We start from the raw sequence: 24,737 nt of genomic DNA on the forward strand, positions 1-24,737 counted from the left end.
GTCCTCCCTAAGCTCCCTGGTGATACGTATGAAGTGGTGCTTTGCTACCATGCCCGCTGTGGCTTGTTCCAGCCGCCTCTTGAAGATTCTGCCCATTGGAATCACCCTGCAAGCAAAATTTTGGCTCCCCAGTAATGACTGCAACTGCCCCAACGTGACCTTCTTGGCCTTTGCGCAGTCGCTCACTTCCCTGACCAACTTTACCACCTTCTCTGTTGGGAGTCTGCACTCCTGCCTCACCGTGTCTATTTCGATGCCTAAATAGGATATAACCTCCGTCGGACCTTCGGTTTTCTCCGCCGCGATGGGTACGCTGAACTCTTCCAGCATACCCTGTAGCTCGCGTAAAAGGTGGCTGCACTGCTCCGACTCTGGTGGGCCCGCCACCAAGAAATCGTCTAGATAATGCGCTATGGCCCTTGCCCCAGCGCGTTCCTGCAAACACCATTGCAGAAACGAACTAAATGCCTCGAAGAAAGCGCATGAAATGGCGCAACCCATTGGCAGGCATTTGTCCACAAAGAAAACCCCGTCAAAACTTAAACCCATCAGCCTGAAGCTCTCTGGGTGCAAGGGGAGCAGTCTGAAAGCCGACTCGATATCTAGCTTTGCCATGAGAGCTCCTCTCCCTTGTGCCCTAACCATCTTGACCGCCTGGTCAAAGGATTGATACTGCACTGAACATTGCTCTTTGTCCAGTGCGTCATTTACTGACCCTCCCTCGGGGTAAGACAGGTGCTGAATGAGCCTGAACTTCCCCGGTGCCTTTTTTGGGACCAGTCCCAAAGGTGACACTATCAAATCCTGTAATGGTGGGACTGCGAATGGCCCCGCCATTCTACCTAACTCTAGCTCCTTTGCGATCTTCTCACGTACCACCCCCGGTTGCTCCTTGACGGATTTCAGGTTTCTTATTTTTTCTGTGGGCGGGACCTCTCTTATTATCGGTATCCTAAAGCCCTCCCTAAAACCGTCCCGCAGCAATTTGGCTTCCTGCTGCTTGGGATACCTGGCTAGCCACCCCAGGATCCTGCTTAAGTTCACTGGGCTAACTGCTTTTTCCAGCCCCTGCCGCCGCGGGTAGCTTTCTTGGGTGATTAGCCCTCTTCCTATAGCAATCCTTTGCGGCGTGGCTTGCGTTGCAAAAGGAACATGCGTGCTTGAACTTGCACTGCGTGCGGGTGCACTGCGATTCGTTGAACGCCCAACATTTGAGGTCATGTTTCTGCGTGCTAGGCCTCCCCGCACCGGCTGCTTGTGCCGGTGCAGCCTTCTCCGCTATACCGCTTGCTAATGCCTTGAGCCACGCGTCGAGGTCCCTAACTCCGAAGTCGATGGGCTTACCGCCCTCCGCCTTCGTTCTGAATCTCTCGTCGTATCTCAGCCATACTGATCCCCCTTGCTCCTTGTACACGGAGTATATAAAATCCGTATATTTTAGCATGCTCATCGCTACCTCGGGGTACGCTTCTATGTAACAGCCGGAGTAGGCGAACATTCCGCTCAGCCAGTTCTCAATAGTCTTGTAGCTATCGGCTTGTGCACCCCCTTTCGGTTTTGCCTTTTCTTTGTCGCTCAAGCCCTTCTCTGTCAATGAACATATATCCACAAAAACCCCTTTTTCAATCTCCTTTCTGGTTTGTTTTGGCAGGTGGCCTGCCACTGCGCTAAACTCGCAACCCACTGCGGACCCTGTCTGCAAAAATCTCTTAGCCGTGTCCTGCTGCACCTGCCCCATCCGCTCCCTAACCGCATCTGTCCCGGGGGTAAGCCCTTTCTTTTTCTTACAAGTCGCTCTGGCTAACTTTAGCTGCTCCCTCAATACTCTGCATGACTCGTCCTCCTCTGAATCCGTTGCGCTATCCCCCTGCTCCCTCGCCTGACCTGCTCCGCCATTGCCAACCACCCCCGTGAACTTCACCATAACATTACTAACATCTTGCGATATATCTGGGGACACGATAACATTGCATAAACTGTTCATATCAACATTAGTCTCACCCATCCTGTGTGAAGATTCCCTCGCTGGACCGTCCGCGCTGGTCATCGCGCAGGACGCTGCCTTCGGTGTGGTGGCCACTTGGACCGTGTTGACTGCTGGGGCATCGCTGGCCGTAGCGTAGCCCGTGACGCTCTCTCTGCGATGGAATTCCGCGCCTCCTGACCGCTGCGTGTATGCCCGCTGCTGCTCTCGTGGCGTGATGGTACCGTGGACCGCCATATTGCTCCCGTGCGTTGATCTTGCTGGCGTGGTGAAGACTTGCACGTTCCTGTGTACTGCCTCCCTGTCGCCTTGTCTTGCCGGGGTGCCATGCTGGCTGCTGTGCTGCGCTGATCGCTGCCCTCCTCCCATCAACTGATAACGCTGCTCCTGCCTGTCTTCTTGCCTGCTGCAGCTGCACCCTCGACATCCGTGCCGTGAGATGATGTATGCCGCCGGCGGTGATGCGTGTCGGCTGTAACTCCTAACCGGTGATGACCTGCGTGCTGCAAAATGGTGGCTGTGCTGATGTCGGGAGCTGGGCGGTGGCGAGTGGTAACGCGGGGATCTCCGGCCATAAGATGACTCCCTGCTTCCATGCCCCTTGTAATGCCTCTCCCTGCTGTGACAATGCGCGGTGTCCTGCCGCCCCCCCGCCCATTTGTCCCGCCGCCGGAAGCTGTGACATCTCCCTGAACAGCTGGGTGGAAGCCTGCTGCACCCAAGCGTCCCGGCCGCCTGATGATGGCCCGCCCTCGTATCCTGCTTCTCCTTTCTCCCATCTACTGGCTGTGGTTTGTGGTTGTGTGGCGGGTGAGATGGGGTTGGCATTGCTCAAAACTTTGCCCCAAACCTTCCGCCCCTCCCCCCCGGAGTCGGGTCCGTCTGACTCCGCTGCCGCAGGGACATCTTCGTAAATAGGCGGCAGGTCACTCACCCCGTATTGCTGCTCGCTGGTGGTCGCTGCTGCCGGCTGCTTCTTCCTCTTCGCAGCCCTAGCTGTGGGATTGGAGCTGCTTTTTCTTCTCTTCTGCTCATGCAGCCGTCCTCTTCCTTTCCTGCCGCCAGGGGGAGCTCCTGCCTCATTATCCCTGTGCTGCTGCTGCTGACGTGCTCCTTCCCCCCCTGCAGGGTTAAAGTGTAACCCAGCGCTGTCCTCGGTCTCCTCCCTGAACCTGTGGGGTATGCTCCTCCTTCTGACCCCCCTCTCCGCTGGCCCCTCCATGCTGCTTTCTTTTGTGCTTCTGCAGGGGAGCAATGTGTGCTGTGCAGCTGCCCTGGGGTGCTGTTATTACTGGTGGCCTTATCCGGTGAATGTACCACCTCGGCCCCCCGCGATGCGCCCAGACTCCGGAGCCGCCGCGCGACCGGAAGTCGCTTACCCGGCCTGTGCTCTGTGTATCTCCGTCTCCCCTGCCGCTGCCTCCGAATCGGACCCGCCGCCTGGTCGTCGCTGCAGGTGCCCTCCGCTGCTCTCCCCCTCGTTGGCCGCCGCTGCTCTCGCCCTCGCTGGCCGCCGCTGCTCTCGCCCTCGCTGACCGCCGCTGCTGCCGATCGTAGCCGCGCTCAGAGATCCCACTCTGATCTCTGCTCTCCCTCAGTGGCCGCCTCCTCCCCCCGCCTTCCTATTTAAGCCGCCCGCTGTCCGGCCGGCCCCCCCCCGCCTCCTACTGGCTACCAGTGACTTCAGGTGTGAAAGAGGGGACGGGCACACTTGCCCGCCCCCCCTTTCCTTCGTGCCGCTGGCCCGCGGGCCACCTGCCGCCACTCCCCCTTACCCCTCTCCGGCGCCATCCGGCGCCTTTGTTCCCAATATCGGAAACAATTCTGGATATTGGTAAATTTGGCAGCACCTCATTACGCATACCCGATAATGGAGGGATTGTAGCAGGTATCCTGCCCTGGTCCCTCTTTGTTACAAACAGGAGATGACTAATATTTGCGGCTAACCCATGAAAACGGGTGTTTTCGGGACTATAGCCGCAAATACTTTAAATTAGACCGGGGGCAGCAGCCTCACACAGGGAAGAGGCTGCTACCTCTACTCTGTTGACAACTGCCAGCCCCAGCTCACTTACGGGGACGCGCTCAGACAGCTCCACAACAGCGGAGCCAGTGCGCCGTGTTCCGGAGTCCTGACCGTTCTGGCTTTCACACAATGTCACAATCCATAGGCAGCGTCACTGTCAAGTCTCGGGCGTCACTCGGGGATTTCAGCACTAGACAGCGCAGTCACGTGTGTTAAGCCGCCATGATAGTACTCCTCTAACAGGAAATGAGAATTCCAACATGGCTCTCGGGTCGCTTTTACTACGTCATTTCCGGGCAGTGTGTGGCTAAGAAGACCGGAAGTAGTTGCGAGTTTGAAGGAATTCTGAATTGTGTGAAGTTTGTCGGTGTCTGAGGGCGGTAACAGCGGTAACAGCGGTAACAGCGGTAACGATGGGGAAGCGGCAGCACCAGAAGGATAAGATGTGAGTGCGGCGTAGTGTGACCGCTAGCCACGGTATCTATATACTCTTTTTTAAACGGTAAATTGAACTGATGCAGGGCTCGTTACTGTACAGCCAGCAAGTGAGATAGTGAGAGTCACAAGTATCTATAAATATTGCAAATAGCCATGATCCACAGGGTAGATGCTAGAACCAAGTGGGCTAAAGGACCTCTGACGTCAGGGGGAGGAGTTATGCAGGCGGCATAGTCATTTTACTGTCCATGCCACCAACTACTCCCTTATGTAACTTGGTGGCAAACGGAGCGAGCCATCGATCCCAAAGCGCAGCGAGGGTACATTTCAGGAACCCTGTATGGCCCTATCTCCTCTCCCTGGTAACATCAGAGGTCCTTTCTCCAACTTGGAGACCTTGACCGTGACCTTGTATGCCCATGAAACCTTCCCAGGTGTGCTGCTTATTAGGGATGGCCATCAACCACCGATAGGGACCAATCATCAATGGGCAACTACCGATGATCGAGCGATTTGCCATCGATAGCAGAGAGACAGTGGTTCTCTGCCATCAATGACTGAGTGGAACTGAATAGTGTTGGTTTTTTGTGTGTGTTTTTTTGCTCCTCCATGCATGGAGCTTAGCCCCTCCTCCCGATTGCCCGCTAAGCCATGCCTACATTTTTGTTTGGCCTGCAGCCCTTCCAGCACCTGTCAGCGGTGACATTTGAGTGGTGCAAACCATCGATGGCTATTGCCAATAACGCTATGGAAGGCAACAATCAATGGACAGCCCAACGATGGCCATCCCTACTGCTTGTAGGGTTGACCATCGATGGTTAGCTGCCAATGTTTGTTCCATAAATCGAAGAGTATTGTGTGACTACAGTCTGCATCTGCAAGGCCGACCAGTTGATAACACATGCAACCACAGGAGTGTGCAGATTTGGCATACATACTGAGCAGTCTGGCCAATATGATATTGTGATTCGGCCAGAAATTACATATCGGCCCGAAATCGCTCCAGTGTGTACCCGGCTTAATTCTCTACTTTTCAACAAAGTAGAGAATAAGTTTGATTGGGAGCAGCCGGCTGGGTCCTGATTTGCTCTTGCATTGAGTTGAGATACATATACCCCTTTCACACCGCAGCTTGAACCCGGTAAATTGCCGATTTTTAAGGCTTCCTAAACGGTTCGAGCTGCGATGTGAAAGGGCCACCTTCAATTTACCGTTTTCAAAATACCGGTATTTTGAAACGGTAAAAAAGCAGGGTCCTACCCGTTTCAGACCCGTTTCATTGTGCAGTGTGAAAGGGTCTGAAACGGTATTTGCAAGCCCCAGAAGGTGATAGGCTGTCTCCATGTGTGATGTCACCAGGCAGAAGCAGGAAATAAACATTTAAAATGACAACCACTGTTTTGTATGGGTGAAACGGGTTCAGTGTGAAAGGTACCAAAACGGTAATGAAATGGTAATATACTGGTTACAACATGCGATGTGAAGGGGGTTTAATTGCTCAGATCCGTTTTAAGAACCGTTTAAAGAACCATTTCAAAAGCAGGTTTTGCGATGTGAAAGCAGCAATAGTTTCAAGTTTAAACAGCAGCATGCAGCTCAGCTACCATTGCTGTGCATATTCTATTTCTGATTGCTTGTCTGGTGCATCGATGAATATTGTTAAATTGACTCAATGCCAGAGATTGTGTGGAAGACTACTTTATAATGTGCCATATTATCTATATTGGTATATGCCAGTTACCCAGTGAGAAAATGGCATACAAATATTCACAACGTCGGGTACAGTACTTTGCCGCCTAAATAGGTCACATACGGGGTAATTCAATTGATGGTGAATCCAGTCGCCTAGCTGAATGTGTGGTAGCTATCGCACTTTATCCCATAGGGTAGCAAGCACTTTTGAGTGCGAATCATAAATTGAGGCAAACACTGCACATGCATCAGAGCTGCTCTATGCAAGTGCAGCGAATGATTAGGGATTGTGGACAATCGGAGAATTTAGAAAATGCAGGCGTGATAGGACCGTTTTGTGGTCTAATCCGCCACTGCAAGCTAGAGAGGTCCCGATGTTCTAGGAGACCAGCTCTGTCTGAGGCAGCATAGGGTTACTCGGAGATCTGATGGACCGACCAATGTATGCCCGATGTTCCTGCTGATTTAAGACACTGGCAGCGAGTGGCAGCTGAGTCATTGGCATATGTCACAAGTCTGTTGTGAATGAAAGTGCAACTGCTTGCCATCTCTGATTCATTCCCCTTATGGTTAAACACATTATCATGCCTCCTAGGGTGCAATAGGATTCCTGCTGCTTATGTTGTGAGGCTGACATTTGCCTGGGATTTGTTAGGATTTTGTAATACTAGTAAAATGGACCCAGCATATGCTGGGTAACATCAGCGCTCCTCCGTCCCACTATCTCCCCTCCTTCTCTGCTGTACTTACTTGCCGACACACTGGTCCTAGTGGGCTGTCTTGTCAAAGTGGTGGTTGCTCCTGCTTTACCCTCAGTATGATTGAGATGGGACATACTACTGTCTATTATTGTAAAGATGAGAAGCACTGCCTAAAGCCCATCACATGAAAGACCATCAAGTTGGTGCGCATGATATCGATATATTTCTGCTGCGGGGTACACTGGGCTCCATAAGGATAGACATTGGGGGTGTAGAGTAGGATCTTGATTCGAGGCACCAACAGGCTCAAAAGCTTTGACTGTTCCCAAGATGCATAGCACCGCCTCCTCTATAACCCCGCCTCCCTGCACAGGAGCTCAGTTTTGTAGTTGGTGCTGCAGATAGCAGGCACATAACAGAGGGGCTGCTCCAGGCAGCCCTAAGAAGAGATTTTGTGAAGAAAAAGCGAAGACTACAAGGGCAGCAGCACTGTGTTAATGTCAGGAGACATTCACTGCTGCAGCTCCATCTCTCCCCAGCAGCGCTGTACATTCCCATGCCCTGGTTGCCGGGTAACTACAGGAGGCAGCTCCGGTTTTCTTCCAGTTAGACACACACGGCTGGGGCTCTCAGGAATCGCGTGGCCGCGCTTCGGGAAGTGGTAAGTGGGTCCCATTCGCTGGACACGCGCAGTATTGCGATCCGGCGTGGGAGGTGGGCCACGCGCGCTGGCGGTGGATAGTGTGGCATACTGGCGACCCCACTAGGCCACCAGTGCAAGGGTACAGGTCAGGTTTTCTCTCATAAACCTATTTATATTGGCCCGCAGTACCAGGTGGTTAAGCCAGCAGAGGGGATAAAGCTTAGACCTGTGGCCCCTCCCCCAGCCCCAGGGCGCCATTTACAGTAAATGTTCCCACCCTGGAGCTGCATATCTGTCTCTCCCTCACTCCCAGTCAGTGTTTGGGCGCCATTTCTCTCAGCTACACTGTTCCTGTGACTGCTTGGGCAAATCCTCCTTTGTAAAGCCGCCTGATAGTCAGCGCTGTGACTTTACAAGACACTTAAGTATTCTGCATGTCATTTAGACAGTGATAGTTATGAAAAAGTGCATTTAGTCAGGGTTCTCTGGTACAAGCACCTTGTGATATACATCCAGTCTTTTACTGTGCAGTGTTATATCTATTGACTACATAGCTATATATAAGCTAGTCCAGTGCAGTATTATTGTTTGTAATAACCTCTGCATTGTACAACTGTGACTATATGTGTGTGCATTAGCTTGCTGGGTGAATTTCATTTCGTGTCTCTCACTCAACTTGCTATCCCTATATTCTATAACCTGAGGGGGCTTGGTGCATCAGGTTTATAATACTGTAATATAGGATATTCACAAGATATACTGTAATTGTATTTCTCTGACGTCCTAAGTGGATGCTGGGGACTCCGTCAGGACCATGGGGAATAGCGGCTCCGCAGGAGACAGGGCACAAAAGTAAAAGCTTTAGGATCAGGTGGTGTGCACTGGCTCCTCCCCCTATGACCCTCCTCCAAGCCTCAGTTAGGTTTTTGTGCCCGGCCGAGAAGGGTGCAATCTAGGTGGCTCTCCTAAAGAGCTGCTTAGAGTAAAAGTTTTATTAGGTTTTTTATTTTCAGTGAGTCCTGCTGGCAACAGGCTCACTGCAACGAGGGACTTAGGGGAGAAGAAGTGAACTCACCTGCGTGCAGGATGGATTGGCTTCTTAGGCTACTGGACACTAGCTCCAGAGGGACGATCACAGGTACAGCCTGGATGGGTCACCGGAGCCGCGCCGCCGACCCCCTTGCAGATGCTGAAGAGAGAAGAGGTCCAGAAATCGGCGGCTGAAGACTTCTCAGTCTTCATGAGGTAGCGCACAGCACTGCAGCTGTGCGCCATTGCTCTCAGCACACTTCACACCAACGGTCACTGAGGGTGCAGGGCGCTGGGGGGGGCGCCCTGGGCAGCAATGAAAATACCTATACTGGCTAAAAATACATCACATATAGCCTCTGGGGCTATATGGATGTATTTAACCCCTGCCATGTTGTCAGAAAAACGGGAGAAGAAGCCCGCCGAAAAGGGGGCGGGGCCTATTCTCCTCAGCACACAGCGCCATTTTCCCTCACAGAACTGCTGGTGGGAAGGCTCCCAGGCTCTCCCCTGCACTGCACTACAGAAACAGGGTTAAAACAGAGAGGGGGGGCACTTATTTGGCGATATGATTATATATTAAGATGCTATAAGGGAAAACACTTATATAAAGGTTGTCCCTGTATAATTATAGCGTTTTGGTGTGTGCTGGCAAACTCTCCCTCTGTCTCCCCAAAGGGCTAGTGGGGTCCTGTCCTCTATCAGAGCATTCCCTGTGTGTGTGCTGTGTGTCGGTACGTGTGTCGACATGTATGAGGACGATGTTGGTGAGGAGGCGGAGCAATTGCCTGTAATGGTGATGTCACTCTCTAGGGAGTCGACACGGGAATGGATGGCTTATTTAGGGAATTACGTGATAATGTCAACACGCTGCAAGGTCGGTTGACGACATGAGACGGCCGGCAAACAAATTAGTACCTGTCCAGGCGTCTCAAACACCGTCAGGGGCTTTAAAACGCCCATTTACCTCAGTCGGTCGACACAGACACAGACACGGACACTGACTCCAGTGTCGACGGTGAAGAAACAAACGTATTTTCCTTTAGGGCCACACGTTACATGTTAAGGGCAATGAAGGAGGTGTTACATATTTCTGATACTACAAGTACCACAAAAAAGGGTATTATGTGGGGTGTGAAAAAACTACCTGTAGTTTTTCCTGAATCAGATAAATTAAATGAAGTGTGTGATGATGCGTGGGTTTCCCCCGATAGAAAATTATTGGCGGTATACCTTTTCCCGCCAGAAGTTAGGGCGCGTTGGGAAACACCCCTTAGGGTGGATAAGGCGCTCACACGCTTATCACAAGTGCCGTTACCGTCTCCAGATACGGCCGCCCTCAAGGAGCCAGCTGATAGGAGGCTGGAAAATATCTTAAAAAGTATATACACACATACTGGTGTTATACTGCGACCAGCGATCGCCTCAGCCTGGATGTGCAGCGCTGGGGTGGCTTGGTCGGATTCCCTGACTGAAAATATTGATACCCTTGACAGGGACAGTATTTTATTGACTATAGAGCATTTAAAGGATGCATTTCTATATATGCGAGATGCACAGAGGGATATTTGCACTCTGGCATCAAGAGTAAGTGCGATGTCCATATCTGCCAGAAGATGTTTATGGACACGACAGTGGTCAGGTGATGCAGATTCCAAACGGCACATGGAAGTATTGCCGTATAAAGGGGAGGAGTTATTTGGGGTCGGTCCATCGGACCTGGTGGCCACGGCAACAGCTGGAAAATCCACCTTTTTTACCCCAAGTCACATCTCAGCAGAAAAAGACACCGTCTTTTCAGCCTCAGTCCTTTCGTCCCCATAAGGGCAAGCGGGCAAAAGGCCAGTCATATCTGCCCAGGGATAGAGGAAAGGGAAGAAGACTGCAGCAGGCAGCCCATTCCCAGGAACAGAAGCCCTCCACCGCTTCTACCAAGTCCTCAGCATGACGCTGGGGCCGTACAAGCGGACTCAGGTGCGGTGGGGGGTCGTCTCAAGAGTTTCAGCACGCAGTGGGCTCACTCGCAAGTGGACCCCTGGAGCCTACAAGTAGTATCCCAGGGGTACAGATTGGAAATTCGAGACGTCTCCCCCTCGCAGGTTCCTGAAGTCTGCTTTACCAACGTCTCCCTCCGACAGGGAGGCAGTATTGGAAACAATTCACAAGCTGTATTCCCAGCAGGTGATAATCAAAGTACCCCTCCTACAACAAGGAAAGGGGTATTATTCCACACTATATTGTGGTACTGAAGTCAGACGGCTCGGTGAGACCTATTCTAAATCTGAAATATTTGAACACTTACATAAAAAGGTTCAAATCAAGATGGAGTCACTCAGAGCAGTGATAGCGAACCAGGAAGAAGGGGACTATATGGTGTCCCTGGACATCAGGGATGCTTACCTCCATGTCCAAATTTGCCCTTCTCACCAAGGGTACCTCAGGTTCGTGGTACAGAACTGTCACTATCAGTTTCAGACGCTGCCGTTTGGATTGTCCACGGCACCCCGGGTCATTACCAAGGTAATGGCCGAAATGATGATTCTTCTTCAAAGAAAATGGACGATCTGCTGATAAGGGCAAGGTCCAGAGAACAGTTGGAGGTCGGAGTAGCACTATCTCAAGTAGTTCTACGACAGCACGGGTGGATTCTAAATATTCCAAAATCGCAGCTGTTTCCGACGACACGTCTGCTGTTCCTAGGGATGATTCTGGACACAGTCCAGAAAAGGGTGTTTCTCCCGGAGAAGAAAGCCAGGGAGTTATCCGAGCTAGTCAGGAACCTCCTAAAACCAGGAAAAGTGTCAGTGCATCATTGCACAAGGGTCCTGGGAAAAATGGTGGCTTCTTACGAAGCGATTCCATTCGGCAGATTTCACGCAAGAACTTTTCAGTGGGATCTGCTGGAAAAATGGTCCGGATCGCATCTTCAGATGCATCAGCGGATAACCCTGTCTCCAAGGACAAGGGTGTTTCTTCTGCGGTGGCTGCAGAGTGCTCATCTATTAAAGGGCCGCAGATTCGGCATTCAGGACTGGGTCCTGGTGACCACGGATGCCAGCCTGAGAGGCTGGGGAGCAGTCACACAGGGAAAAAAATTTCCAGGGAGTGTGATATAGTCTGGAGACTTCTCTCCACATAAATATACTGGAGCTAAGGGCAATTTACAATGCTCTAAGCTTAGCAAGACCTCTGCTTCAAGGTCAGCCGGTATTGATCCAGTCGGACAACATCACGGCAGTCGCCCACGTAAACAGACAGGGCGGCACAAGAAGCAGGAGGGCAATGGCAGAAACTGCAAGGATTCTTCGCTGGGCGGAAAATCATGTGATAACACTGTCAGCAGTGTTCATTCCGGGAGTGGACAACTGGGAAGCAGACTTCCTCAGCAGGCACGACCTCCACCCGGGAGAGTGGGGACTTCATCGGGAAGTCTTCCACATGATTGTGAACCGTTGGGAAAGACCAAAGGTGGACATGATGGCGTCCCGCCTGAACAAAAAACTGGACAGGTATTGCGCCAGGTCAAGAGACCCTCAGGCAATAGCTGTGGACGTTCTGGTAACACCGTGGGTGTACCAGTCGGTGTATGTGTTCCCTCCTCTGCTTCTCATACCCAAGGTACTGAGAATTATAAGACGTAGAGGAGTAAGAACTATACTCGTGGCTCCGGATTGGCCAAGAAGGACTTGGTACCCGGAACTTCAAGAAATGCTCACAGAGGACTCATGGCCTCTGCCGCTAAGAAGGGACTTGCTTCAGCAAGTACCATGTCTGTTCCAAGACTTACCGCGGCTGCGTTTGACGGCATGGCGGTGGAACGCCGGATCCTAAGGGAAAAAGGCATTCCGGAAGAGGTCATTCCTACCCTGGTCAAAGCCAGGAAGGAGGTGACCGCACAACATTATCACCACATGTGGCGAAAATATGTTGCGTGGTGTGAGGCCAGGACGGCCCCACGAAGAAATTTCAACTCGGTCGATTCCTGCATTTCCTGCAAACAGGAGTGTCTATGGGCCTCAAATTGGGGTCCATTAAGGTTCAAATTTCGGCCCTGTCAATTTTCTTCCAGAAAAAATTGGCTTCAGTTCCTGAAGTCCAGAAGTTTGTCAAGGGAGTACTGCATATACAACCCCCTTTTGTGCCTCCAGTGGCACTGTGGGATCTCAACGTAGTTCTGGGATTCCTCAAGTCACATTGGTTTAAACCGCTCAAATCTGTGGATTTGAAATGTCTCACATGGAAAGTGACCATGCTGTTGGCCCTGGCCTCGGCCAGGCGAGTGTCAGAATTGGCGGCTTTGTCTCACAAAGCCCATATCTGATTGTCCATTCGGACAGGGCAGAGCTGCGGACTCGTCCCCAGTTTCTCCCTAAGGTGGTGTCAGCGTTTCACCTGCACCAGCTTAGATGCTAGATGTTGTCAGGGCCCTGAAAATATAGGTTTCCAGGACGGCTGGAGTCAGGAAAACTGACTTGCTGTTATCCTGTAGGCACCCAAAAAACTGGGTGCTCTTGCTTCTAAGCAGACGAGTGCTAGTTGGATGTGTAGTACAATTCAGCTTGCACATTCTGTGGCAGGCCTGCCACAGCCAAAATATGTAAATGCCCATTCCACAAGGAAGGTGGGCTCATCTTGGGCGGCTGCCCGAGGGGTCTCGGCTTTACAACTTTGCCGAGCTGCTACTTGGTCAGGGGCACACCCTGGCTGAGGAGGACCTGGAGTTCTCTCATTCGGTGCTGCAGAGTCATCCGCACTCTCCTGCCCGTTTGGGAGCTTTGGTATAATCCCCATGGTCCTGACGGAGTCCCCAGCATCCACTTAGGACGTCAGAGAAAATAAGAATTTACTTACCGATAATTCTATTTCTCGTAGTCCGTAGTGGATGCTGGGCGCCCATCCCAAGTGCGGATTGTCTGCAATACTTGTACATAGTTATTGTTACAAAAATCGGGTTATTATTGTTGTGAGCCATCTTTTCAGAGGCTCCGCTGTTATCATGCTGTTAACTGGGTTCAGATCACAGGTTGTACAGTGTGATTGGTGTGGCTGGTATGAGTCTTACCCGGGATTCAAAATCCTTCCTTATTGTGTACGCTCGTCCGGGCACAGTATCCTAACTGAGGCTTGGAGGAGGGTCATAGGGGGAGGAGCCAGTGCACACCACCTGATCCTAAAGCTTTTACTTTTGTGCCCTGTCTCCTGCGGAGCCGCTATTCCCCATGGTCCTGACGGAGTCCCCAGCATCCACTACGGACTACGAGAAATAGAATTATCGGTAAGTAAATTCTTATTTTCTCTAACGTCCTAGTGGATGCTGGGGACTCCGTAAGGACCATGGGGAATAGACGGGCTCCGCAGGAGACAGGGCACTTCAAGAAAGAATTTGGATACTGGTGTGCTCTGGCTCCTCCCTCTATGTCCCTCCTCCAGATCTCAGTTTGAATCTGTGCCCGGACGAGCTGGGTGCTACTTAGTGAGCTCTCCTGAGCTTGCTATAAAATAAAGTATTTTGTTAGGTTTTTTTATTTTCAGAGAGATCTGCTGGCAACAGACTCTCTGCTACGTGGGACTGAGGGGAGAGAAGCAGCCCTACTCACTGAAGATAGGTCCTGCTTCTTAGGCTACTGGACACCATTAGCTCCAGAGGGATCGTACACAGGATCTCACCCTTTGTCGTCCGATCCCGGAGCCGCGCCGCCGTCCTCCTCGCAGAGCCGGAAGACAGAAGCCGGTGAAAGAAGCAAGAAGACTTCGAAATCGGCGGCAGAAGACTCCAGTCTTCATACTGAGGTAGCGCACAGTACTGCAGCTGTGCGCCATTGCTCCCACACTACACCCACATACTCCGGTCACTGTAGGGTGCAGGGCGCAGGGGGGGCGCCCTGGGCAGCAATTAGAGACCTCTTGGCAAAAGTGGGCATATATACAGTTGGGCACTGTATTTATGCATGAGCCCCCGCCATATTTTTACACAGAAACGCGGGACAGAAGCACGCCGCTGAGGGGGCGGGGCTTCTATCTCAGCACTCACCAGCGCCATTTTCTCTCCACAGCTCCGCTGAGAGGAAGCTCCCCAGGCTCTCCCCTGCAAAAACACGGTAGAAGAGGGTAAAAAGAGAGGGGGGGCACATAAATTAGGCGCAAAAACAGTATATACAGCAGCTACTGGGTTAACACTAAGTTACTGTGTGATTCCTGGGACATATAGTGCTGGAGTGTGTGCTGGCATACTCTCTCTCTGTCTCTCCAAAAGGCCTTGTGGGGGAACTGTCTTCAAAAAGAGCATCCCCTGTGTGTGTGGTGTGTCGGTACGCTTGTGTCTGCATGTTTGACGAGGAAGGCTATGTGGAAGCAGAGCGGGAACAAATGAATGTGGGGACTGCGCTGACACCCGATTGGATGGATATGTGGAAGGTTTTAAATGATAATGTTAATTCCTTGCATAAAAGGTTGGATAAAGCTGAAGCCTTAGGACAGCCGGGGTCTCAGCCCATGCCTGATCCTATGTCGCAGAGGCTGTCAGGGTCTCAGAAGCGCCCACTATCCCAAATTGTTGACACAGATATCGACACGGATTCTGACTCCAGTGTCGATTGCGATGATGCAAAGTTACAGCCTAAATTGGCTAAAGCCATCCGTTATATGATTATAGCAATGAAGGATGTGTTGCACATCACAGAGGAAACCCCAGTCCCTGACAAGAGGGTTTATATGTATGGGGAAAAAAGGCAAGAGGTGACCTTTCCCCCTTCACATGAGTTAAATGAGTTATGTGAAAAGGCTTGGGAATCTCCAGATAAAAAACTGCAGATTTCCAAACGGATGCTTATGGCGTACCCTTTCCCGCCAACGGACAGGTTACGCTGGGAATCCTCCCCTAGGGTAGACAAAGCTTTAACACGCTTATCCAAGAGGGTAGCCCTGCCGTCACAGGATACGGCCACCCTAAAAGATGCTGCGGATCGAAAGCAGGAGGGTACCCTGAAGTCCATTTATACACATTCAGGTACCTTACGAAGGCCGGCGATTGCGTCGGCCTGGATGTGTAGTGCTGTAGCAGCATGGACAGATACCTTATCTGAGGAACTTGATACCTTGGACAAGGATACTATATTGCTGACCCTGGGGCATATAAAAGACGCTGTCCTGTATATGAGAGATGCTCAAAGAGACATTAGCCTACTAGGCTCTAGAATAAATGCAATGTCGATTTCTGCCAGAAGGGTCCTGTGGACTCGGCAATGGACAGGCGATGCCGACTCAAAAAGGCACATGGAGGTTTTACCTTACAAGGGTGAGGAGTTGTTTGGGGAGGGTCTCTCGGACCTGGTCTCCACAGCTACGGCTGGAAAGTCAAATTTTTTGCCATATGTTCCCTCACAACCTAAGAAAGCACCGTATTACCAGATGCAGTCTTTTCGATCACAAAAAGGCAAGAAAGTCCGAGGTGCGTCCTTTCTTGCCAGAGGCAGGGGTAGAGGAAAGAAGCTGCACAATACAGCTAGTTCCCAGGAACAGAAGTCTTCCCCGGCTTCCACTAAATCCACCGCATGACGCTGGGGCTCCACAGACGGAGCTAGGCCCGGTGGGGGCGCGTCTCCGAAATTTCAGCCACAAGTGGGTTCACTCCCAGGTGGATCCCTGGGCTATAGAGATTGTGTCTCAGGGATACAAGCTGGAATTCGAAGAGATGCCCCCTCACCGATACCTCAAATCGGCCCTGCCAGCTTCCCCCTTAGAGAGGGAAATAGTGTTAGCTGCAATTTACAAATTGTATCTTCAGCAGGTGGTGGTCAAGGTTCCCTTCCTTCAACAAGGAAGGGGTTACTATTCGACCATGTTTGTGGTACTGAAACCGGACGGTTCGGTCAGACCCATATTGAATTTAAAATCCCTGAACATATACCTGAAAAGGTTCAAGTTCAAGATGGAATCGCTCAGAGCGGTCATCGCAAGCCTGGAAGGGGGGGATTTTATGGTGTCTCTGGACATAAAGGATGCTTACCTTCATGTCCCCATTTATCCACCTCATCAGGAGTACCTCAGATTTGTGGTACAGGATTGTCAAAACCAATTCCAGACGTTGCTGTTTGGTCTCTCCACGGCACCGAGAATATTTACCAAGGTAATGGCGGAAATGATGGTGCTCCTGCGACGGCAAGGAGTCACAATTATCCCATACTTGGACGATCTCCTCATAAAGGCGAGGTCCAGAGAGCAGTTGCTGATCAGCGTAGCACGCTCTCTGGAAGTGTTACAACAGCACGGCTGGATTCTAAATATTCCAAAGTCGCAGTTGATTCCTACGACTCGTCTGCCCTTCCTGGGCATGATTCTGGACACAGGCCAGAAGAGGGTTTATCTCCCGATGGAGAAGGCTCAGGAGCTCATGACACTGGTCAGAGACCTATTAAAACCAAAACAGGTGTCGGTGCATCACTGCACGCGAGACCTGGGAAAGATGGTGGCATCATACGAGGCCATTCCCTTCGGCAGGTTCCATGCGAGGACCTTTCAATGGGATCTGTTGGACAAGTGGTCCGGATCACATCTACAAATGCATCAGCTGATCACCCTATCCCCCAGGGCCAGGGTGTCTCTCCTGTGGTGGCTGCAGAGTGCTCACCTTCTCGAGGGCCGCAGATTCGGCATTCAGGACTGGGTCCTGGTGACCACGGACGCAAGCCTCCGAGGATGGGGAGCAGTCACACAGGGAAGAAATTTCCAAGGTCTGTGGTCAAGTCAGGAGACTTGCCTTCACATCAATATCCTGGAACGAAGGGCCATATACAACGCCCTACGTCAAGCGGAGACCCTGCTTCGCGACCGATCGGTGCTGATTCAGTCAGACAACATCACCGCAGTGGCTCATGTAAACCGCAAAGGCGGCACAAGGAGCAGGATAGCGATGGTGGAAGCCACCAGAATTCTTCGCTGGGCGGAGAATCACGTAAGAGCACTGTCAGCAGTGTTCATTCTGGGAGTGGACAACTGGGAAGCAGACTTCCTCAGCAGGCACGACCTCCACTCGGGAGAGTGGGGACTTCATCAAGAAGTCTTCACGCAGATTGCAAATCGGTGGGAACTGCCACAAGTAGACATGATGGCATCCCGCCTCAACAAAAAGCTGCAGAGGTATTGCGCAAGGTCAAGAGACCCTCAGGCGATAGCTGTAGACGCACTAGTGACACCGTGGGTGTTCCAGTCGGTCTATGTATTTCCTCCTCTTCCTCTCATACCCAAGGTGCTGAGAATCCTAAGAGGAAGAGGAGTGAGAACAATACTCATTGTTCCGGATTGGCCAAGAAGGACTTGGTATCCAGAGCTACAAGAAATGCTCACAGAGGACCCGTGGCCTCTGCCTTTAAGACAGGACTTGTTGCAACAGGGGCCCTGTCTATTCCAAGACTTACCGCGGCTGCGTTTGACGGCATGGCGGTTGAACGCCGGATCCTAGCAGAAAAAGGCATTCCGGATGAGGTTATTCCTACGCTGATAAAGGCTAGGAAGGACGTAACGGCTAAACATTATCACCGTATATGGCGAAAATATGTTGCTTGGTGTGAGGCCAGGAATGCCCCTATGGAGGAATTTCAGCTGGGCCGTTTCCTTCACTTCCTACAGTCGGGAGTGACTTTGGGCCTAAAATTGGGTTCCATTAAGGTCCAGATTTCGTCCCTATCCATTTTCTTTCAAAAAGAACTGGCTTCTCTACCTGAAGTTCAGACGTTTGTAAAGGGAGTGCTGCAAATTTAGCCCCCTTTTGTGCCTCCAGTGGCACCTTGGGATCTTAACGTGGTGTTGAGTTTCCTGAAATCACACTGGTTTGAGCCACTTAAAACCGTGGAGTTAAAATTTCTCACGTGGAAGGTGGTCATGCTATTAGCCTTGGCTTCAGCTAGGCGTGTGTCAGAATTAGGGGCTTTTATGTGACAAAGCCGCTATCTGGTTTTCCATATGGACAGGGCAGAATTGCGGTCCCGTCCGCAATTTCTGCTAAAAGTGGTGTCATCTTTTCATATGAACCAACCTATTGTGGTGCCTGTGGCTACTCGTGACTTGGAGGATTCCGAGTTACTAGATGTGGTCAGGGCTTTGAAGGTTTATGTAGCCAGAACGGCTAGAGTCGGGAAAACTGAGTCGCTGTTTATCCTGTATGCACCCAACAAGCTGGGTGCTCCTGCTTCAAAGCAAACTATTGCTCGCTGGATCTGTAACACGATTCAGCAGGCTCATTCTGCGGCTGGATTGCCGCTGCCAAAATCAGTAGAAGCCCATTCCACAAGGAAGGTGGGCTCTTCTTGGGCGGCTGCCCGAGGGGTCTCGGCATTACAGCTTTGCCGAGCAGCTGCTTGGTCGGGTTCAAACACTTTTGCAAAATTCTACAGGTTTGATACCCTGGCTGAGGAGGACCTTATGTTTGCTCATTCGGTGCTGCAGAGTCATCCGCACTCTCCCGCCCGTTTGGGAGCTTTGGTATAATCCCCATGGTCCTTACGGAGTCCCCAGCATCCACTAGGACGTTGGAGAAAATAAGATTTTACTTACCGGTAAATCTATTTCTCGTAGTCCGTAGTGGATGCTGGGCGCCCGTCCCAAGTGCGGACTTCTTCTGCAATGCTTGTATATAGTTATTGCTTAAATAAGGGTTATGTTATAGTTGCATCAGAGTTTATCTGATGCTCTGTGATTGTTCATACTGTTAACTGGGTAAAGTTTTCACAAGTTATACGGTGTGATTGGTGTGGCTGGTATGAGTCTTACCCTGGATTCCCAAAATCCTTTCCTTGTACTGTACAGCTCTTCTGGGCACAGTTTCTCTAACTGAGGTCTGGAGGAGGGACATAGAGGGAGGAGCCAGAGCACACCAGAATCTAAATTCTTTCTCAAAGTGCCTATGTCTCCTGCGGAGCCCGTCTATTCCCCATGGTCCTTACGGAGTCCCCAGCATCCACTACGGACTACGAGAAATAGATTTACCGGTAAGTAAAATCTTATTTTTTCCTTGTGATTTTAGTCACCATATCTCTCCTATATCCCTGCTTGTGCTGACTACACTGCGCAGGGGTTTGGGCAAGAAGTATTGTGCTGCTGATAATTGTACTGTGTTACCTGATATTGCAAGTTATATCATGTCTGCTTCTGAGGGTAACGGTTCTGGGGCTGAACACACTACCGGTTTTGCTGAGGCCACAGATCCCTATGAGGATAATATAGCAGCTGAGGGCTCTGGTTCTGGGGGCACTTTGCCCCCCAGTGGGACTGTGGCAACGGGGGACCATAATGACCCGCCGTGGGCTACTTTCTCCACACTTCTGAATACGCTAGTTACTAAACTAACGCCCCCTATGGGACCTCCTATGCCGGTTCAACTGTATGTGGTCCCCGCGGCTAACCCGCCGTGGGCAGATAACTTATCTGCTCAATTGAAGAAATTGAACCAGTCCCTGATTACTAAAAAGTCTGACCCTCGCTCGCCTAAGACCAAGGGGTCCTCTAAGCGAGCTGTTACCTCCTCACAATCCACTGCTGTCACTGACACTTCGTCTGATGAAGATGGCGCTTACACTGACCCCACAGATTCTGACACATACTGCTGATGGGGAGGGTAGTTCACAAGTTGATGTTCCTGATGTTTTGGAGGCTATTAAGTTGATTCTACAGATTATGGATGATCCCGAGCCAACCTCCATTACCAGTTTCTCTAACGTCCTAGTGGATGCTGGGGACTCCGTCAGGACCATGGGGAATAGCGGGCTCCGCAGGAGACAGGGCACATCTAAAAAGCTTTTTAGGTCACATGGTGTGTACTGGCTCCTCCCCCTATGACCCTCCTCCAAGCCTCAGTTAGGTTTTTGTGCCCGTCCGAGAAGGGTGCAAACTGGATGGCTCTCTTAAGGAGCTGTTTAGTAAAGTTTTTTTTTAGGTTTCTAATCAGTGATTCCTGCTGGCGACAGGATCACTGCAACGAGGGACTTAGGGGAGAGACTTGCAACTCACCTGCGTGCAGGAGGATTGAAGTTTTAGGCTACTGGACACTGAGCTCCAGAGGGAGTCGGAACACAGGTCAGCCTGGGGTTCGTCCCGGAGCCGCGCCGCCGATCCCCCTTACAGACGCTGAAGAAAGACGGCGGAACGGAGGTCCGGAAACAGGCGGCAGAAGACTTCACAGTCTTCAGAGAGGTAGCGCACAGCACTGCAGCTGTGCGCCATTGTTGCTACACGGCTCACTGACACGGTCACGGAGGGTGCAGGGCGCTGCTGGGGGCGCCCTGGGCAGCAATATAAATACCTATTTGGCAAATAAATACATCACATATAGCCATTAAGGCTATATGTATGTATTTAACCCAGGCCAGTTTTCCTAATAACCGGGAGAAAAGCCCGCCGTGAAAGGGGCGGAGCTTATTCTCCTCAGCACTCAGCGCCATTTTCCTGACCAGCTCCGCTGGTGAGGAAGGCTCCCACTCTCCCCTGCACTACAGAAACAGGGTTAAAGAGAAGGGGGGCATAAATTGGCGATATAATTATATATTAAGAGCCCATATATAGAAACAACACCTTCTAGGGTTGTTATATACATTATGGCGCTTTTGGTGTGTGCTGGCAAACTCTCCCTCTGTCTCCCCAAAGGGCTAGTGGGTCCTGTCCTCTATCAGAGCATTCCCTGTATGTGTGTGCTGTAGGTCGGTACGTGTGTGTCGACATGTATGAGGAAAATGTTGGTGAGGAGACGGAGAAAATTGCCTGTAATGGTGATGTCACTCTCTAGGGAGTCGACACCAGAATGGATGGCTTACTTATGGAATTACGTGATAATGTCAACACGCTGCAAGCCGGTTGACGACATGAGACAGCCGGCGGACAAATTAGTATCGGTCCAGGCGTCTCAGACACCGTCAGGGGCTTGTAAAAACGCCCATTTACCTCAGTCGGTCGACAGACACTGACACGGACACTGACCCCAGTGTCGACGGTGAAGAAACAAACGTATTTTTCCTTTAGGGCCACAAGTTACATGTTAAGGGCAATGAAGGAGGTGTTACGTATTTCTGATACCACAAGTACCACAAATAAGGGTATTTTGTAGGGTGGGAATAAACTACTTGTAGTTTTGCCTGAATCAGATAAATTAAATGAAGTGTGTGACAGAAAGTTATGGGCGGTATACCCTTTTTCCCGCCAGTAGTAAGGGCGAGTTGGAAAACACACCTTAGGGTGGACAAGGCGCTCACACGCATATAAAAAACATGGCGTTACCGTTTCCAGATACGGCCGCCCTCAAGGAGCCAGCTGATAGGAAGCTGAAAAATATCATAACAGTATATACACACATACTGGTGTTATACTACGACCAGCAATCGCCTCAGCCTGGATGTGCAGCGCTGAGGGGGCTTGGTCGGATTTCCTGACTGAAAATTTTGATACCCTTGACAGGGACAGGATTTTATTGTCTATAGAGCATTTTAGGGATGCATTTCTATATATGTGTGATGCGCAGAGGCATATTTGCATTCTGGCATCAAAGAGTAAATGTGATGTACATATCTGCCAGACGAAGACACGACAGTGGTCAGGTGAGGCAGATTCCAGACGGCATATGGAAGTATTGCCGTATAAAGGGGCGGTCCATTGGACCTGGTGGCCATGGCAACAGCTGAAAAATCCACCTTTTGTTACCCCGAGTCACATATTGGCAGAAAAGGACACAGTCTTTTCAGTCTCAGTCCTTTCGTCCCCATACGGGCAGGCGGGCGAAGGCCAGTCATATCTGCCCAGGGGGAGAGGAAAGGGAAGAAGACTGCAGCAAGCAGCTCATTCCCAGGAACAGAAGCTCCTCACGGCTTCTGCCAAGTCCGCAGCATAACGCTGGGGCCGTACAAGCGGACTCAGGTGCGGTAGGGGGTCATCTCAAGAGTTTCAGCAACACTCGCAAGGGAACTCCGGGATCCTACATGTAATATCCCAGGTGTACATTGGAAATTCGAGACGTCTCCCCCTCACACAATTCACAGGCTGTATTCCCAGCAGGTGATAATTAAAGTACCCTTCTTACAACAAGGAAGGGGGTAGTATTCCACACTATATTGTGGTACTGAAGCCAACCGGCTCGGTGAGATCTGAAATATTTGAACACTTACATACAAGCGTTCAAATCAAGATGGAGTCACTCGGAGCAGTGATAGCGAACCAGGAAGAAGGGGACGATATGATGTCACTGGATATCAGGGACGTTTACCTACAGGTCCAAATTTGCCCTTCTCACCAAGGGTACTTCAGGTTCCTGGTACAGAACTGTCACTATCAGTTCAGACGCTGCCGTTTGGATGGTCCACGGCGCCCCGGGTCTTTACCAAGGTAATGGCCGGAATGATGATTTTTCTTAAAAGAAACATGGACGCTTTCCTGATAAGGGCAAGGTCCAGAGAACAGTTGGAGGTCGGAGTAGCACTATCTTAAGTAGTTCTACGACAGCACGAGTGGATTCTAAATATTCCAAAATCGCAGCTTTTTCCGACGACACGTCTACTGTTCCTAGGGAAGATTCTGGACACAGTCCAGAAAAACGTGTTTCTCCCAGTGGAGAAAACCAGGGAGTTATCCGAGCTAATCGGGATCCTCCTAAAACCAGGAAAAGTGTCAGTGCATCATTGCACAAGAGTCCTGGTAAAAATGGTGGCTTATTACGAAGCAATTCCATTCGGCAGATTTCCCGCAAGAACTCTTCAGTGGGATCTGCTGGACAAATGGTCCGGATCGCATCCTCAGATGCATCAGCGGATAACCCTATATCCAAGGAAAAGGGTGTCTCTCCTGTGGTGATTACAGAGTGCTCATCTTCTAGAGGGCCGCAGATTCGGCATTCAGGATTGGATGCCGGTGACCACGGAGGCCAGCCTGAGAGGCTGGGGAACAGTCACACAGGGAAAAAATTTCCAGGGAAGTGTGATTAAGTCTGGAGAATTCTCTCCGCATAAATAAGCTTAGAGCAAATTTATAATGCTCTAAACTTAGCTAGACCTCTGCTTCAAGGTCAGCCGGTATTGATCCAGTGGGATAACATCACGGCAGTCGCCCACGTAAACAGAAGGGCGGCACAAGAAGCAGGAGGGCAGTGAAAACTGCAAGGATTTTTCGCTAGGCGGAAAATCATGTGATAGCACTGTCAGCAGTGTTCTTTCCGGGAGTGGACGACTGGGAAGCAGACTTCCTCAGCAGGCATGACCTCCACCCGGGAGAGTGGAAACTTCATAGGGAAGTTTTTCAACATGATTGTGGACCGTTGGCAAAGACCAAAGGTGGACATGATGGCGTCCCGCCCGAACAAAAACGGGACAGGTATTCCGCCAGGTCATGAGACCTTCAGGCGATAGCTGTGGATGTTCTGGTAACACCGTGGGTGTACCAGTCTGTGTATGTGTTCCCTCCTCTGTTTCTCATAACCAGGGTATTGAGAATTATAAGACATAGAGGAGTATGAACTATACTAGTGGCTCCGGATTGGCCAAGAGGGACTTGGTACCCGGAACTTCAAGAAATGCTCACAGAGGACTAAGGGCCTGGGGAGCTAAGAAGGGACTTGATTCAGCAAGTACCATGTCTATTCCAAGACTTACCGCGGCTGCGTTTGACGGCATGGCGGTTGAATGCCGGATCCTGAGGGGAAAAGGCATTCCATAAGAGGTCATACCTACCCTGGTCAAAGCCAGGAAGGAGGTGACCGCACAACGTCATCACCACATGTGGTGAAAATATGTTGCGTGGGTGAGGCCAGGAAGGCTCCACGACGGAAATTCAACTAGGTCGATTTCTACACTTCCTGAAAACAGGAGTGTTTTGGACCTCAAATTGGGGTTCATTAACATTTAAATTTCGGCCCTGTAGATTTTCTTCCAGAAAGAATTGACTTCAGTTCCTGAAGTCCAGATTGTAAAGGATGTATTGCATATACAGCTTTTTTGTGCCCCTAGGGGCACCGTGAGATCTCAACATAGTGTTGGGATTTCTTAAAATCATATTGGTTTGAACCGCTCAAATCTGTGGATTTGAAATATCTCACATGGAAAGTGACCATGCTGTTGACAAATATCTCACATGGGAAGTGACCATGTTGTTAGCCCTGGCCTCGGCCAGGCGATTGTCAGAATGGGCGGCTTTGTCTTACAAAAGCCCATATTAAAATTTTCCATTTGAACAGGACAGAACTGGGACTCGTCTCCAGTT

The 24,737-nt window shown here is 50.8% G+C and overlaps 1 protein-coding gene across 1 annotated transcript in view; it reads left to right on the plus strand.

The window, feature by feature from the left end:
* The first annotated feature begins 4,288 nt into the window (after positions 1–4,288).
* PPIL2 (peptidylprolyl isomerase like 2) overlaps positions 4,289–24,737 on the plus strand; it is a 157,034-nt gene continuing 136,585 nt past the window's right edge. The window contains exon 1 of the mRNA XM_063964777.1: positions 4,289–4,455. Coding sequence (XP_063820847.1) covers positions 4,424–4,455 — 32 coding nt within the window. The 5' untranslated portion in view covers positions 4,289–4,423. The remainder of the gene's footprint in view (positions 4,456–24,737) is intronic.

Source organism: Pseudophryne corroboree, chromosome 1, assembly GCF_028390025.1.
Source record: "Pseudophryne corroboree isolate aPseCor3 chromosome 1, aPseCor3.hap2, whole genome shotgun sequence".
Classification (NCBI taxonomy): domain Eukaryota; kingdom Metazoa; phylum Chordata; class Amphibia; order Anura; family Myobatrachidae; genus Pseudophryne; species Pseudophryne corroboree.